Here is a 16,711-nt window from a genome sequence, read left to right as displayed (position 1 = left end):
ATAATAGAATAGGCATAGAATATACATAGAATAGGACAGCTATAGAATAGAATAGGCATAGAATAGGATAGACATAGAATAGGATAGACATATAGGCATAGAATAGAACAGGCATAGAATAGAATAAAGATATAATAGACATAGAATAGACATAGAAAATCTTTACCTTTCTTACACTCTAAAACATTATTTGCTTTTTTCAACCCATTGCTTGGACAAAAAGTACAATCCCAACTGTTGAACGGTTGAAACAACACTGCATTTTAAACTGAAAGAACCCAGCTTGGGTGAACTCTCCTCATTATTTTATAGCTGGCCACTATTTACGGCGTAAGCATTATGCATTATTTAAAACTTTGTCAAATTTGCACGGCACGCAAAGTAAAACTTTCTGAAGAAAGTTGAAATGACTCATCATACTCTGGCACTCTCAAGGAAACACAACAAAGTTTCTCACACAAAGCTATCACTTGCTTTTACATCCTTTTTATTGCTCGAAGGCTTCGGTCCCCTTTCATTGTAATTGCATGGATAAACCGGCCAGTGCAATTCATCAAAACATCTCCTTTTATGTTCGTGTGGGTTAGGAACGACACGAGGATGAAATTAATGCTTTAAATGAAGGATACTGTGTGACAGATTAGCAATTGTGAGCTATCTGTCTTCACAGCCCGAGGTCTGTGATGATGAGACATCAGCAGGGGTTTTCAGTCTCTGTACGCCGTTGCGGTTTGTACTCATTTAGATCATTACCCATCATCAGCCATCCCACCGTCCCATCTCTGTCCATCCTAACACATCATTAACCGACCGAAAACAACACAGAGAGCGTATCGGACAGCAGATGGACAGTTTGTGTCTCACAAATCCGTCTAACCAGCCTTCAAGAATCTGAAACTGTCACAGAGATGCAGGCGGGTCACTTGGATCATCGTGCTGGATGTTTTGAAGCTATTAATATGAGAAATGTCTGTATGTCTATCTGTCTGGCCCGACTCACATGTCTCTTACAGTCAGCTGTATTTCTCCTTTCTATAAACAGATTTGCTTTATTTTTATGACGCTAATACCAATAAAAAAGTTTGATATATTGTGGTTATAGAACTAAACGAATAACAGACTGGCATGAGAATGAAAATGTCAGTCTGTTTCCAGGCGTGTTATAAAAATGGTAAAAAATACCCATAGGCAATTCACCGTTATAATCTTTCCGCCCGCACCTCAACCCCGGCAGAGTTGCAGAGAAAGACCCGCTTAAACTGCCCATTTGGATTAAATGAAAGCCATTCACCGTATCCAATTTGAGAGAAGACACATTAAGAAAATGAAATTACAGGGGTGGATGAAGAGGTGTTCGGAGAGAAAATGCCCTTTACTCTTGACTTCAAAATGAGCCAGAGGTCTTCGGCTGAGGAATCTTGCAATTTTGTCAATGGCATTTGTTCAAATTTTTATGAAAGCACTTCAATGCACATTTGCCAGAGCTATATGATGTGCCACTTTTATTTCTAAACAAGCTGCAAGTCAGCGAAAAATATTGTTGAGTGATAAATTTAGACTAATGCACATTGGTTCAATAAAATGAATGAGTGTAAAGGTGACATTAAATTGAAGCTGTCATTATCCAAAAGCAATTTTCATGATAAGACGAGTGCATGTAATCTGGGAACCATTTAAGCAGAGTTTAGAGAGAAACTTTGCATTAATGTCCTCAGAGATAAAGGATTGGTCAATCTAAGATTTACGCTATTTCCATTACCAGAAACTTTGGAAACTGTATTGAACTGACAAAGGAGGAGATTTTTTATTTGTTTTTGTGTCTCCTGAACAAGTAGTACAACACTTTCACCGTTGCTGGAATGTCTTGGGAAACAATATCTGTAGGAAACAAAAGAAACAGACGTCAGCGAGCAATTAAATAGATAAATACTCAATTTCATAATGCACTGCTAAATTACAAACCCTTGAATATGAAGAGCTCAGGTGCAAAATCCTCTTAATGCATCTGACATGATTGCTTGTAATGGGGAATACACACCAAAAGCAAATTTAATGATTTGCACGATTACATACGAAGTCAAGGCAAAGACATAAATAGTGGCGAACTTTTGCAATACGAATGATGATAACTGGGCAGCACGATTGCCTTAAAAACATGCGCTATTTGCCTCAAACGTGTCTTCATGCAAGTTAAAAATATTCAATTTAAGTGGAAAATTGACACAAGTTAAATCCCACAAGTAATTTTTTAAGATGTAAAATAAATCATAGGTGTCTCCATAGTACGTATGTAAAGTTTTAGCTCAAAATACCATATAGATAATTTATTATAACATGTTAAAATTGCCACTTTGTAGGTTTCAGCAAAAACGTGCTGTTTGGGGTGTGTCCTTTAAAATGAGTTGCTCTCTGCACTAAATGGCAGTATTGTGGTTGGAAAGTGCAGATTAAGGGGCGGTAATATTTGCTTCTGACATAACAAGGGAAGCCAAATTTTAATGAACTATTTTTTACATGCTTGCAGAGAATGGTTTACTAAAACTAAGTTACTCAGTTGATCTTTTTCACATTTTCTAGGTTGATAGAAGCACTGGGGACCCAATTCTAGCATTTAAACATGGAAAAAGCCAGATTTTCATTATATGTCCCCTTTTAATAGCATATTTTTTAACAGGTATTTCTGAATTGGCCTTAGGGTGACCATACGTGCCATTCTTCCCGGACGCGTCCTGGCCAGGATTTCGGTGCGTCTTCCGGAAGTCGTATTTGTTGACCGCATACGCCATTCAGTTAAAGGAACACTATCAATTAATCATAAAATAGCCCTGATATGTCACTAGACATTAAGAAATCATTTTCATTTCAAATACTTATATCACTGACAACAGTGGTCAGGCCAGGATATTGTTATTTAAAAAGTAGAGTTGCATCCCTCAACTGATGTTTATGTTGTCATTTTGTGTATTGGCCACCAGTTGTGTGATTGCAGTACTAGTTTTAGCCACAAGTTTTGTGATTGCAATACCAGTTTTGGCCACAATCTACATACAATCGTAGTTTCATTTTTACCTTAAAATGTAATGGTTGCTTTTCTGTAATAATAATTATAATCCTCTATGATGTATGCGGTCGACAAATATGACTTCCGGAAGACGCACCTGAAATCCTGGCCAGGACACGTCTGGGAAGAATGGCACTTATGGTCACCCTAATTGGCCTGAGCATGGGACTTGAAGTGAAAGTATCTGATGAACGTATATTATATATGTACCGAGAGCATTTGGTTAATATCATTATCAATTTTTTGGTGAAGGCGGCGTTTGCAGCTTTTGGATATCAGCTCTTTATATTTTTAATTTATATTATTTAATTTTAATATTTTATAAAATATTTTATCAATTACTGCAAAATATGAACGAAATAGATTTATTCCTACAAAATAACTATAATTTTACTATAAATAATACCAAAACACATAGTTAACCACAAATTAACAACTAAGCGGTTTTGGTACAGTAACAATAGTTAAATCATGGTTTTAAAAATGGTAATCATTTTCCAAAAACATGGTTACTACACTCTTACTACAGTATAGATGGTTTCATCGTCAACAACATAAATACATTTGTGGCATTTAAAACCAGTCAAGTACTGTATAAGGGGGCGTGCACACCAACGCTTTTACGCCCGCGGCCGGCGCATGTTTTCAATTGTTTCCAATGGAAGCTCGACGTTTTTCAAATAAGCCAGCAGCTAGCAGGTTTTTTCCGCACTGAAAACCGGCGCTCGGCGGTTTTTCCGTGCTCGGCGCTGAGCACCGAGAGTTCAAAGATGTTCAACTTTGGAAGAAAAGCTCCGCTCGTCAATGTCAGCTCTCACGCGGCCGTCCAATCACAGTGGAGGAGAGGCGGGACAAGTATCGCGGCAACCAACCGTCTCACAGCTGACGTATCACAGCTACCAAAGCGCTCAGCTGAAGAAAGCTGGCACTCAGCTGAAAAACAGCTGGCATTCGGCGTCCTCAAAGCGTTTTCAGACGCGTTTAAAAGTTTTGGTGTGTCCAGCCCCTAACTCTTTACAGTTATGTCCAGTGTTGGGTGTAACACTTTACAAGTAAGTAAGCAATAAGGTACGAGAGGCTGTGATACAGCACTTGCCTCGAGTACCTTATTGCTTTTATAAAACGGTTACCACACAATGTTAAAGTAAAAAAAAAATATTAGTGCAACTTTCATGAAGTTAAATCAATAAAAGCATTCCTTCCGCTAGAAAAATAGTCCCTGACTGGGAACAACAACATGAAAGCTCAAATAAAAACAACAAACTGTTCTCAGACTTTGTCTCATTATATGTTTATGTGTTGCTAAGGGTGTTCCTAAGGGCGCAGTGATATTAAATAGAACCGTTGGGTGAAGCGGTCATAGCAGTTTTTTATCGTGAATAAAGCACGCCTATTGACCAATCAGAATCAAGGATTGGAACTAACCGTTTTATAACGTGCATTACGTAATATATTACTTTTCTGAAGTAACGAGTAAAGTAACGCATTACTTTATAACTGTACATATTCATATTTAAGTTACATTTTAAAAAAGTAATGCAAGTTACTTTTCAGTTTAATTAATTTGATAAAAAAAACAATGTACTGCATTAAACTGAACATATTAATGTAGATTTACGCACTCTATAAGTGCGCGCCTGAGCGGGAACCTATTCAGTCAGAAAGGAAGATGGCAGGCCAGAGCTTGACATTTTTGCGATATATGCAATTTCTGAAAGCAGAACTTCTCAGTCATAAAAGACACCTGCAAGGCCTGAAAGAGATCAAGCCTCAGCCAAGTAAGAAAAAGTAACGCAAAAGTAACTTAAAAGTAACATAAGCATTGCTTTCCATGAAAAGTAACTAAGCAACGCAATTAGTTACTTTTTTGGGAGTAACTTAATATTGTAATGCATTACTTTTAAAAGTAACTTACCCCAACACTGGTTATGTCTATGTTTAGTATCTCACAAGCGTTATAAATATAGCCATAAATTAAACATTATACTGTACATACCCTGAGGATTAACTGACTCCACAGGAATCTGTCTGTCAATCAGCAGATCCAACGCAAGCGTCACGTTATGAACCTTTAGGCAACATTGATCATTATTACAACATTTTAACCATATATTTACTTTAGTAAATGTAAACACAAAAGCAAAGCACTAAGCAAACGGAAACACAAACTAGTAATTAAACTGTATTAGTCTGTCACATCATTAAATTGGATATCTGTCACTTGTATTGTCTTCGGTGTGTTAACAGTCTGATGTCATTAGCCTCAGGTTTTCTGTTATCTTATGTCAATTATACAATAATGAGACATTGTCTGGATGTGCTTGTAAAGTAACAAAACCTGGATTTACTAAACATGGCTGTCATGTTGCAATGCAAATCAGACAGAGATGGGTTTAATCCTGTCACTGTCAGAAAAAATAGTCAAATAATGGCACCTATACTGGGGCAGTGCTCTTTAACAAGGTCCTTGTTACTGTAGGTAAGGGATAATGTATGCAGCAGGTTGGTATCGCAGAAATAAGCCCTGACAGTGTGATCAGGACAATACGCGGAGCGGAGCTGCTTATTACATGGCTAAACATGTTTACTTTCGATTTTAGACAAGACGTTCAAATGTCACAAACACACTATTTGATTTAATAATTTGTAAATACAATGCCATAAATGTTATTAAAATATATATTTATATTTAATTTTGTGTATTATTAAACTGTACCTATCAAAATGATTTGCAGCAATTGGATCATTTGAATGTGAATCAGAATCTAGCATTTCAGAGAGCCGTGCAATAAGTACAGATATACCTATATGTACCCCAAAGGGTACTTCTCGGTGTAATTTTTTAAAGGGGACCACCCCAGTGACAGTTAGGGACCATTTTTTTGACAAGTCTATAAATGTTTTTTTCTGGTTCTCACCATTTCTGCAGAACTGGTGGGACTGAGGTGGAAATCATACAGCGGGATGAAGAAGCCTTCCAACTGACCAATCAACAGCAGCAAAATTACTCCATCTGAAAACTAGCAAAAATCAAAAACTATGTAAGATGTCATGGCATAGTCATTATAATACATTCTATTACAGTTTTAAATTCTTAAAGGAGCATTATAAAAAAAGAAATATTTTGCGTTACAATAATGTTGACTAATTTTATAAATTTAACATCAAAAATATTTATCAACACAACCAAATTTATATCCAGACAGATTTACCCACCTGTTTTTCAAGATCAGTCACAGTCAGTCCCAATGGTGCCATGTTCTTATTAACAAAATGTATTATTGCCTGCAGAAAAAAGCATTAATTGTAATGAAGCTGTCAAAAAAACCTTTCAAAGAACTTCAGAATTTGATTCTCAACCTTTTTCACTGTCTCAATTTTGTGCGCATCCAGTTTGAAGAGCTCATCGATGGGACAATCCTCTGTACAGACATCACACAAGAGACATTAATAATGATGCGGTTCTTCTTCATACGCCCCCACTATCTGAAAGTTACTGATGCTTATAAATATGGAAATGAACTCAGAGTTCAGCTTGTGTTTGACTCACTGTTAGATCCCCCTCGATCGTCTTTGGAATCACTATAGAGACAAAACACAGCATAAAACAGCTGATCTATGCACAGGGCAGTTAAAACATGTTTCATGAGGAGATCAGAATCTTCACAGACCTTTGAGAAGTGATGTGTTCAATCTGCTTGTCCGATTTGAAGCCACCTTTTGTAACCTGTTTAACAAAAGAGCTTTAAATTCACAGACGATGACCAAAGGTTCAAATTAAAACAACGGTGTAGGTAGGATTAGCATTTTAACCCTTACTGTGCGTGAACACCGCCAGCGACTTCATTACTGTGGGGCTGTTTACACTTGGTATTAAGATGTGTATTCGTCGATCGGATCATAAGCGGACGCGAGAGACACATCACGTTTACACCTGGTGTTTAAATCTGTCTATTTTGTGCACTTTTGACCGCTTCTGTCCTGAATACTGTGATAGGGTGGTCTGTGAGATGGTGGGCGAGTCTCTCTGCTGTCATTTAAACGCAAGCGGGAGTAATGACGAGTTTATATGGATGCAAACTAATATTATGTTGGAGTCCACTGCTTGTGTTGTAAGTAAACATGGAGTGTTTTGTACATGTATATGTTAGAGCTTTCTCTGAATTTTCAGCGCAATTGATGAAATAAGATCGTGCAACTTTCACACGCTTACAAAATAAAACTACGGAGATCAGCCGCCTTAGTTTTATCAACGAAAGGCTAAAAATAGTGCTGTACACCGTGTGTGCCAGAAGTCAGAAAAGACGTAAAACATTGTGTTCAATACCTCAGATTAGATAAATGGGCAGAGAGAAGGCGGTCTCGTGTGGCTGTTCGAACACATTCAATCACATGTACATTTACACTACAAAAGCAATCCGATCGAAAGTGTTTTCAACTACCTCTGAATGTGGTTGAAAGTGGTCGAAAGTGGACGAGCTCAAAACGTTTTGAACACCGTTTACACCTGACATTAAAGTCGTCCACTTGTGATCCGATCGACTAAAGCGCATGTTAATGCCAAGTGTAAACAGCCTCTGCGTGTCGCTAGTCTATTGCAATAAGGTCATTAGGCTTTCTTAATTCTGGCTGTCCTAGTAACACTTATAAACAAATTATTAACCGTTGCTAGTACCTGGCTGTGTGCATGCAGCGACCCATTGCCTCATGCATTATACTTTTCCCCAATTTTTTATCTTTAAATGTTACATTTACACACAAACTTTTGAAAACAAATTGCAAGTTCAATAAAAAACTGTTATCTTTCCATGTAAACTACAAAAATACAAAATTGTAATAACGGTGATGTCATCCACATGCGTATTACATGTTCGAACATCGAGTCACATCGCCAACTACTGGCCTGGCATGCATAAGGAGCGGTTCACATTTTGCGTCTAAAACCACGTGTAAAACGCAACCGTCGGTTGGTTCTTGTCACATGACCTGAGGTACGCTTGTGGAATTTTGAAATGTTGAGATGTTTTAACGCACAAAAAGTTGAGATGTTTTTGACGCGCCTGGAATTGACATTTGAAATAACAAACTTGAGCGTGCAAAAGAAGCAAAATGTGAATCGTCCCTAAAACAGTGGTTTTAGTCATAAAATCTTAGTTAGGTGAACAGAGATTGTCGTCTGCATATAAAAACATAAAGGGAAAACCTTACGTTGTCATTTAAGTGTACCTTTAGTATTTTTCTATTTATAGTATTAATCTATTTATTATCAACAATATATCAAAAAAGAAACAAAAATGTAAAATAACATCTGTTTTTCACTCAATTTATTATAAGTTTACATGGGTCTACATAAATGATCATATTGCTTTAAGCTGTGAAAATTCTACATGATAAAATGACGTTAATTAGGAATATATATTTTTTCTTATGTTAGGCTACTGAAATGATTTGATGAAAACACAACAGTGCGTAATTGAAACATTAAAATATAAATTTTTAATATTTTTTGCCTCTGTTTAATGACAAATAAAATATGAATATAACAAATAAATTAATAGAATATAACAAAATATGCTTCATTTTATCTTTTTGTAATGGATAAATGGCTAAAATATATTAATGAAAAAATATGGGTAACACTTTTTTTTACGGTGTCTTTGTTACACATGTTACATGTAATTATTATAGTAATAACAGGTAATTATGCATAATTACATGCAACTAACCCTAAACCAAACCCTAATCCTAACCCCAACCCTATAGTAAGTACATGTTGTTAATGATTATTACTTAGTATTTAAATGTATAATTACACTGTAACAGTCATACCATAAAATAAAGTGTGACCAAAATATGTAATATTAATAAAATATTACAACTTATATTATATTAATGGGGTATTTTGGAAATTCAACCATGTACGATAGATTAACGATTGCTAAAGACGCAAATATATAATAATGTTTGTCGAACATTTATGCAGGTATAATCACCTCACGTTGGATAACCTCAACGCTGACAACTGGCAGAGCGAGGTCAGGCTGAAAACGTCTCACCATGGCAACCAGAAGATGTAACGTAGCCAACAGGTCTCTGCTGTGAATGACTGACAGATAGGAATGGGTAGGCACATGCCCATAAATATGTATATACAGTAGGTAATTGGCAAGAGTTGATCTGATTGGCTCACGTTTAACGCTCCATTTGACCGCTTCCTCGTTAGTCTCGAAGACCTCATTCAGAGCCGTCAGGATCGCCTCTAGTTTTCGTATCTGGGCTTCGGCAGTCAGCGCAATCTCCTCCACCGGTAACTGAATGTCAGTAAACCTACCTATGTAACACATATACAAATCTCATGGTAATTTGTAAACATTTTACAAGATGGCTATTTCGTATGAATTCATACGAAATTCTGATTCCACCCCACTGACTTGTGTTTAGGTGTGCAATTTTTTTACAATCTAACATTTTTGCTTGATTCACATCTTTCAAAATTATACGAATTAGCAACCTTGTAAAATAGCTATGAATTACGTGAGATTAGGGATGCGTTTCCCGAAAGCATCGTTAGCCAACTACTGTCTTAATTTTCGTCGTTACTGACAAAGTTCAACGATTTGGTGTTTCCCGAAACCATAGTTCAAACGAACATTCGCAAACTGCATCGCAAACTTGTGTGGTTTGAAGTTCCTTGTTATAATAATACGTAGATTTACTTTGATCATGCTTTTGAACAAAATAAGCATAAAACATGTAGTACATTCTATATCCATCATTCTATATATATATATGTAAAAAATATTTTACGTCTTCAAGTTTGTAAACAGAATTAAAGCGCTGCATTTGAAAACTGTGCATGTGCGCATTCCTACGAGCTTTAAGACCCTGGGGAATCCCTGGGAGGAGCGACATAAGAGGGAACTTGCGCATGAATTAAATATATTGAAAATAAACAACAGAAAACTAAATCAGATAACCAAATCAGTCTTCTAATGCAATATATGTTATCTACAGCAATAATCTGACATAAAATCGATTTGCACAGGTTAATTAGTACTTCACCTCCCACGTGACATCATCAGCTGTGTTGTTAAACCAACATGGTTCAAACAACGAATGTGTGAAAAAGTTACTATGCTTTCGGGAAACAGTCGTGACAAGGTAGTTCGTTTCTCCAACTATGGATCGTACTATGTTGGTTCAGCAGCGAGTTACGTCATTGTTCGGGAAACGCACCCATGGCTGGGTAAATATCCTAAAAAAATAAATAAATAAATATATATATATATATATATATATATATATATATATATATATAAATAATATAATTTGGGCAAATACTAGCAAGAGGTTTGCATTACTTTATTTAAATGTTATAACAATAAATAGTCCTAAAAATAAGTATAATTTCATGTATATATAATTTTTCTATCTTTGGATTTGGCGGTAAAGACTGACAAGAGGTTCAGATTCACACAATTACACATCGAATTATCTTTGTCTTTTTTTTAGTTCGGACAGGTGATTCTTACGTAACAGATGATAAAGGACAAGCCCATCATACAGGTCTTCCTCCAATGTTCTCACCACAATATGTTCCACTTTAAGAGTACTGTTGATCCAGTCCACCAAAACCTGATGCACAATGAAACAGAAGATCAGAGCCATCAGATCACTTTGTTGAGATGTTAGCTGGTTTGCCCTTCAGCACCAAACACTACCCCACCCCAAAACATCTGTAGTTGTGTAGTTCACCTCTTTAAGGTTGTTGAGTTTGGGATCACTTAAAAAAGTCGGCTGTATGATCAGTCCTCTCTCGGTTTTAGCACGATCATCTCTGCAGTCGGCCATACTTTATACTGTTCCAAAACATTGCTTTTGTCAAAAGGTGAACTTTAAAGATTGTTTTACTCAGCAAAATATTTGGTCGCTGCCGCTGTTTGGTTCTCAGTGTTTGTGTCCGGAGGGGATTTCAAAGACTCAATTCATCACAGGGTCTTGTTTTTAAATGGACATTTTTATGGCTGTGATGAAGTGCAGCACGGCGAAGTCGACTTCAAACGTCAAAACACAAGGACAGAGAATCTCCACAGCGCACAGCAGACGCCTGCACTGATCTCACATTAAACTGAGAGCACGCAGAGCGCCGAGATCTCTGCCTTCTTGCATCACACACCAGCACACAGTGACATAACACAGAGTGACAACCAAAACTGACAACAAAAACAAAACGGAGAGACAGAAAAAAGGCAGGGAGACAGACAGAGAAAAAGAAAAAGAGAGAGACAGACAGACAGAGTGATAGACAGACATACAGAGACAATAAACCACACTTAAATTGAAATTGAGACAGACAGATGGACAGACATTGAGTCAGTGGATGACACAAAACCAAGACGTCTCCATCTCATCGACTATGAAAGCGACACATCTAAGCGAGAGCATTTTCCTTTGGGTTTCCTGTCGTGTTTGTGTGTTTAAAGTGAACTCACGCAGTTGTACCTCAACTTTCACCAAATGTCTTCAAAAATCCTTCTGTTCCTCAGTAAAGCTTCAGTAGTCTGTGGACAAAAGTGTCCCGTCACCAATCTATCCAGCTGAATTGAACAACGTTATCAAATGAAAACAAGAAGTCAGCTCTGGGTGAGGCCTGCGTCAAAACCAGACAGGAAGTTGCAGAAGCGTGGTTACACATCGCTTCCTCTTTTACCATACCGTATACATAAGTTTTGTATGTTCTGTCAAACATCATCAAACGCATACAAGACCTTAATTGAGCACACACAGGTCCAAAAAATGAAAGAGAATAAAGGATGAAACAAAGACCATTGTTGGTAAACAAACTTTTGTGCCTTTAAAATATTCAGGTTTATAAGTTACAAGGGTGTGAATTTATCCCTTTCTTCTTTTTCTGATCAAACGAACGCCTGGATTTGACTGGTAACCAGAGGTAATTTGGGCTGGGTGGTTACCATGGTTACCATCCCAATGGATTTCCCTACGGAACATAAAACAAATTTTAATGCCCAACAAACTGATAAGAACATTCATCAAATCAACGGCATTATTTTGATTTAGACTCCCATCTGCATTTATATCGGGTTAAATTTAGTTCATGCTAAGAGACATTATCAGACATTACCAAAAAAATGACGTGCTTTAGATTTTGTAAATGCATACGAGTGAAGTTTTCTCATGCAAAGCGCACCACCGCAATATCAGGTGTGACTATGCCAATTAAGTTCGTGAATTGTTGGTATGTGGTTGCTAGGATATTACATGTGGTTGCTAGGGAGTAGATATGCTAAAGTGTACCGGGTTGTTGATTGTGTGTTTTGCTAAGCTCCCTGCTAAAAAAACAATAGACACCATCACAGAAATTCTATTGGTTTTGTTGGGAATTTTATTGGTTCTAATGGAATATGGCCCAAAACACACTACAGTGTATTGGTTTTTGTTGGTCCCTAATGGTATGTATTGGTTCTATGTATTGGTTCTATTGGAATATGTATTTGTTCTAATGGAATATGGCCCAAGACACACTACAGTGTATTGGTCTGTGTTGGTTTCTAATGGTATGTATTGGTTCTAATGGAATATGGCCCAAAACACACTACAGTGTATTGGTCTTTGTTGGTTTCTAATGGTATGTATTGGTTCTAATGGAATATGGCCCAAAACACACTACAGTGTATTGGTCTTTGTTGGTTTCTAATGGTATGTTTTGGTTCTAATGGAATGTGTATTGGTTCTAATAGAATATGGCCCAAAACAGGCTACAGTGTATTGGTTTTTGTTGGTCTCTAATGGTATGTATTGGTTCTATGTATTGGTTCTATGTATTGGTTCTATTGGAATATGTATTTGTTCTAATGGAATATGGCCCAAAACACACTACTGTGTATTGGTCTTTGTTGGTTTCTAATGGTATGTATTGGTTCTAATGGAATATGGCCCAAAACACACTACAGTGTATTGGTTTTTGTTGGTCCCTAATGGTATGTATTGGTTCTATGTATTGGTTCTATTGAAATATGTATTTGTTCTAATGGAATATGGCCCAAAACACACTACAGTGTATTGGTTTTTGTTGGTCCCTAATGGTATGTATTGGTTCTAATGGAATATGGCCCAAAACACACTACAGTGTATTGGTCTTTGTTGGTTTCTAATGGTATGTATTGGTTCTAATGGAATATGGCCCAAAACACACTACAGTGTATTGGTCTTTGTTGGTTTCTAATGGCATGTATTGGTTATATTGGAATATGTATTTGTTCTAATGGAATATGGCCCAAAACAGACTACAGTGTATTGGTTTTTGTTGGTCTCTAATGGTATGTATTGGTTCTATGTATTGGTTCTATGTATTGGTTCTATTGGAATATGTATTTGTTCTAATGGAATATGGCCCAAAACACACTACAGTGTATTGGTCTTTGTTAGTTTCTAATGGTATGTATTGGTTCTAATGGAATATGGCCCAAAACACACTATAGTGTATTGGTCTTTGTTGGTTTCTAATGGTATGTATTGGTTCTAATGGAATGTGTATTGGTTCTAATAGAATATGGCCCAAAACAGACTACAGTGTATTGGTTTTTGTTGGTCCCTAATGGTATGTATTGGTTCTATGTATTGGTTCTATTGGAATATGTATTGGTTCTAATGGAATATGGCCCAAAACACACTACAGTGTATTGGTCTTTGTTGGTTTCTAATGGTATGTATTGGAATATGACCCAAAACACACTACAGTGTATTGGTTTTTGTTGGTCCCTAATGGTATGTATTGGTTCTATGTATTGGTTCTATTGGAATATGTATTTGTTCTAATGGAATATGGCCCAAAACACACTACAGTGTATTGGTCTTTGTTGGTTTCTAATGGCATGTATTGGTTCTAATGGAATGTGTATTGGTTCTAATAGAATATGGCCCAAAACAGACTACAGTGTATTGGTTTTTGTTGGTCTCTAATGGTATGTATTGGTTCTATGTATTGGTTCTATTGGAATATGTATTTGTTCTAATGGAATATGGCCCAAAACACACTACAGTGTATTGGTCTTTGTTAGTTTCTAATGGTATGTATTGGTTCTAATGGAATATGGCCCAAAACACACTACAGTGTATTGGTCTTTGTTGGTTTCTAATGGTATGTATTGGTTCTAATGGAAGGTGTATTGGTTCTAATAGAATATGGCCCAAAACAGACTACAGTGTATTGGTTTTTGTTGGTCTCTAATGGTATGTATTGGTTCTATGTATTGGTTCCAATGGAATATTTATTGGTTCTAATAGAATATGGCCCAAAACACAGTACAGTGTAGTGGTTTTATTGGTAAAAGCTAATGGTTCCTATTGGTATTTTAATGAAAACCATTTGAATTTTCTGTAATGGTTTTATTGTTTTTATCAGCAGGGCTGTTGCTATAAAATTCTGACTGTTCGCTTTGTGGTACCTACATTTTTACCATAGAATATAAACAGATGGACGATGCGTCTTCATAGACTTCCACTGAAAAAAAAATAATACAAAATATTTTAAAAAATGGCCGCCAATCCTCTGGTTGAGGCTAGAAGGGATACAGCTACGCGGTGGCTGCTCATGACTGCTCTTCCGAGGGCGCAAATTCAAAATAAGTGTTTGGAGTGTCATGTGTGTTGCTCGTGTTTTCAAAATATGTGTTTGTTTCATAGTGTGAAACATGTGCATAACGTGTTTTGTCAAAATAAGTGCCTGCTGCGCATACGTCAAAACCGTCCATGATAAAAGAGACGCTCACGTTCACAAAATAAATGCAAGACATGCCGTTAACAGTACACTCTGATTACGCATGAGAATATGCGAGTATCTGGCAAACGCGAGCGTCTCTTTTATTATAAACCCTTTAGACGCGTCTGCAGCAGGCACTTATTTTGACAAAACACGTCACCTATGCACATAGGTTCACTCGACGCTCAGAACACATATTTTGAAATTACGAACCACACACATGACGGGCTACATACATGTTGTGACGAACTTCGCATCAAGCGCCCTCGAAAAAGAAGTCACCGGTTGCCACTGCAGCTATGGCCAAAATCTTGTGAAATCTCTCCGGATGAGTCCTGTTTTCATCATAATCCTACCCCTATACCTAACACTAAACCCAATATTTCATGGGATTTAGTCCATAGCTTTATCCCATCTCGCCAGAACCCTACAATCTTGTGCCGATGATCAAGCTTAGAAAAACTAACGCTTAAATGTACATCAGCATGATAAGAAATAACTAAAATAAACCATTTATTTGAAGTGTAACTACATTTTTAAGTTTGACTTATGCCCCATTCGTTTACATAGAGAGGGCGAAGGATTATGATGACCTATACTGCAGCCAGCCACCAAAGGTAAATGTTTTGGCTTTGCTATACAGGATGTGTTGGTGGGTACTCCCAAAATGTTCTGGTACTTTGGCTCTTTTAATCTGAGCTTTTGTTTACGGCTTTGTCACCTGTCTGATAACAATCTTGATCAATTAGAAAAGTAACAGCTCACCTTTCCCAAAAAAAATGTAGTACAGAGTATGACATGGCTTAATAATACTACCTAAGGGTGTTTTCACATCTGTAGTTCGGTTCATTTGGTCCGGACCAAAAGCAAAAAAATGCTACATTTTAACTTTTTTAGAAGTTTTGGTTCCATTTCACACCACACTGATTACTCTGATCCGCACCAGTTGAAACAAACCAAAATTCTGTCATGTGATAAGATCAACATCACTCGTTGGCCACATGTATTTGAACATATTTCCTAAACTGCTTCTCGATTGGTCAGAATCAACTTGCGAGAAATTCCAACGGAACCCCTTGAAGTAAACAAAAAGGAGGAAAATACAGCAGACACCATGGACCGACGGCTGCGCGCTGTAATTATGTCTCCGTGGTTGTTATACATAGTTTCTATACAGCGCTCTAGACAAACCGTTCATTTTCAGAATGAATCGCGGATGCGGCTTGAAAACAACTGTTTAATGCACTACAAACAGGGCGAAGACACCAAATTTCTGAGGCTCCCACGCACCTCCAGGTATGTCTGCGACCTATTATGTTGCTAATATTGCTAATAGAAACTGTCAACATACACTTCCTCATCCGATAATGCACTGCGCAGCTGACTACAGCAGCTGGTTTAGTCCAAAATGCGCAGAACTTTTGCAGTTAGGTCGGTTAGATCTCGGATCGTGTTCTCACCACAAAACGAACCGCTCTAGAGTTCATTTGAAAGCATTCACTCTGCAAGGTGGTCTCGGTCAGCTTGTTTGGTCCGCCTTTGGTGCGCACCAGAGTTCGATTGCTGGCAACAGTTACAAAGGCAAGTGTGAAAACACTCTAAGATAAGCAATAGACATGGTATTGATGTTTGCATTATCAAATGCCTCTAAATATATACAGTATGTGATTATATCAGAGGTCCTTCATAAAGAAACAAGCCCACAAATTAATTCATAAATCCAGGATCTGGAATCTAAGCAGGCATAGGTTAAATATTTATGTGGATTGGGGTTTTACAGCATGAATAATTGTGTTTCTGAAGGCGTGTGGCTGGTTTAGCAATTCAGCAATTTTAATAGACAAACGATAAACTATTTAAAGAATTCGGTC

General features: G+C 37.1%; 1 protein-coding gene across 2 annotated transcripts; it reads right to left on the bottom strand.

The window, feature by feature from the left end:
* Positions 1 to 1,485: 1,485 nt before the first annotated feature.
* parvg (parvin, gamma) lies at positions 1,486 to 11,758 on the bottom strand. 2 transcript variants are annotated; one of them, XM_055193294.2, is made up of 12 exons: positions 11,554 to 11,758; positions 10,817 to 10,920; positions 10,594 to 10,696; positions 9,252 to 9,392; positions 9,055 to 9,167; positions 6,733 to 6,788; positions 6,612 to 6,643; positions 6,422 to 6,483; positions 6,278 to 6,346; positions 5,980 to 6,081; positions 5,058 to 5,130; positions 1,486 to 1,878 (listed from the first exon to the last, which is right to left on the bottom strand). In XM_055193294.2, the coding sequence occupies exons 2-12, from the start codon at positions 10,910 to 10,912 to the stop codon at positions 1,805 to 1,807; spliced, it is 921 nt and encodes a 306-aa protein (XP_055049269.1). In that variant the 5' UTR covers positions 10,913 to 10,920; positions 11,554 to 11,758; the 3' UTR covers positions 1,486 to 1,804. The 2 variants fall into 2 exon arrangements, with proteins under 2 accessions (XP_055049269.1, XP_055049268.1); XM_055193293.2 differs by having other exon boundaries at positions 11,564 to 11,756.
* Between the last annotated feature and the right edge of the window lie 4,953 nt (positions 11,759 to 16,711).

Source organism: Misgurnus anguillicaudatus, chromosome 6 (genome assembly GCF_027580225.2).
Source record: "Misgurnus anguillicaudatus chromosome 6, ASM2758022v2, whole genome shotgun sequence".
In the NCBI taxonomy this organism is placed as follows: Eukaryota; Metazoa; Chordata; class Actinopteri; order Cypriniformes; family Cobitidae; genus Misgurnus; species Misgurnus anguillicaudatus.
The sequence above is the reverse complement of the archived record's forward strand: the minus strand, read 5'-3'. Positions and strand labels throughout refer to the sequence as shown.

Bases quoted from the DNA above. Each gene is read 5' to 3' on its own strand.
- parvg (XM_055193294.2), bottom strand. From the start codon at position 10,912: ATGGCCGACTGCAGAGATGATCGTGCTAAAACCGAGAGAGGACTGATC. The intron at 6,644-6,732 runs GTCTGTGAAGAT...TTGTCTCTATAG, and splicing joins GAACACATCACTTCTCAAAG to TGATTCCAAAGACGATCGAG. The intron at 5,131-5,979 runs GTGAGAACCAGA...TGTTGCCTAAAG, and splicing joins CCACCAGTTCTGCAGAAATG to GTTCATAACGTGACGCTTGC.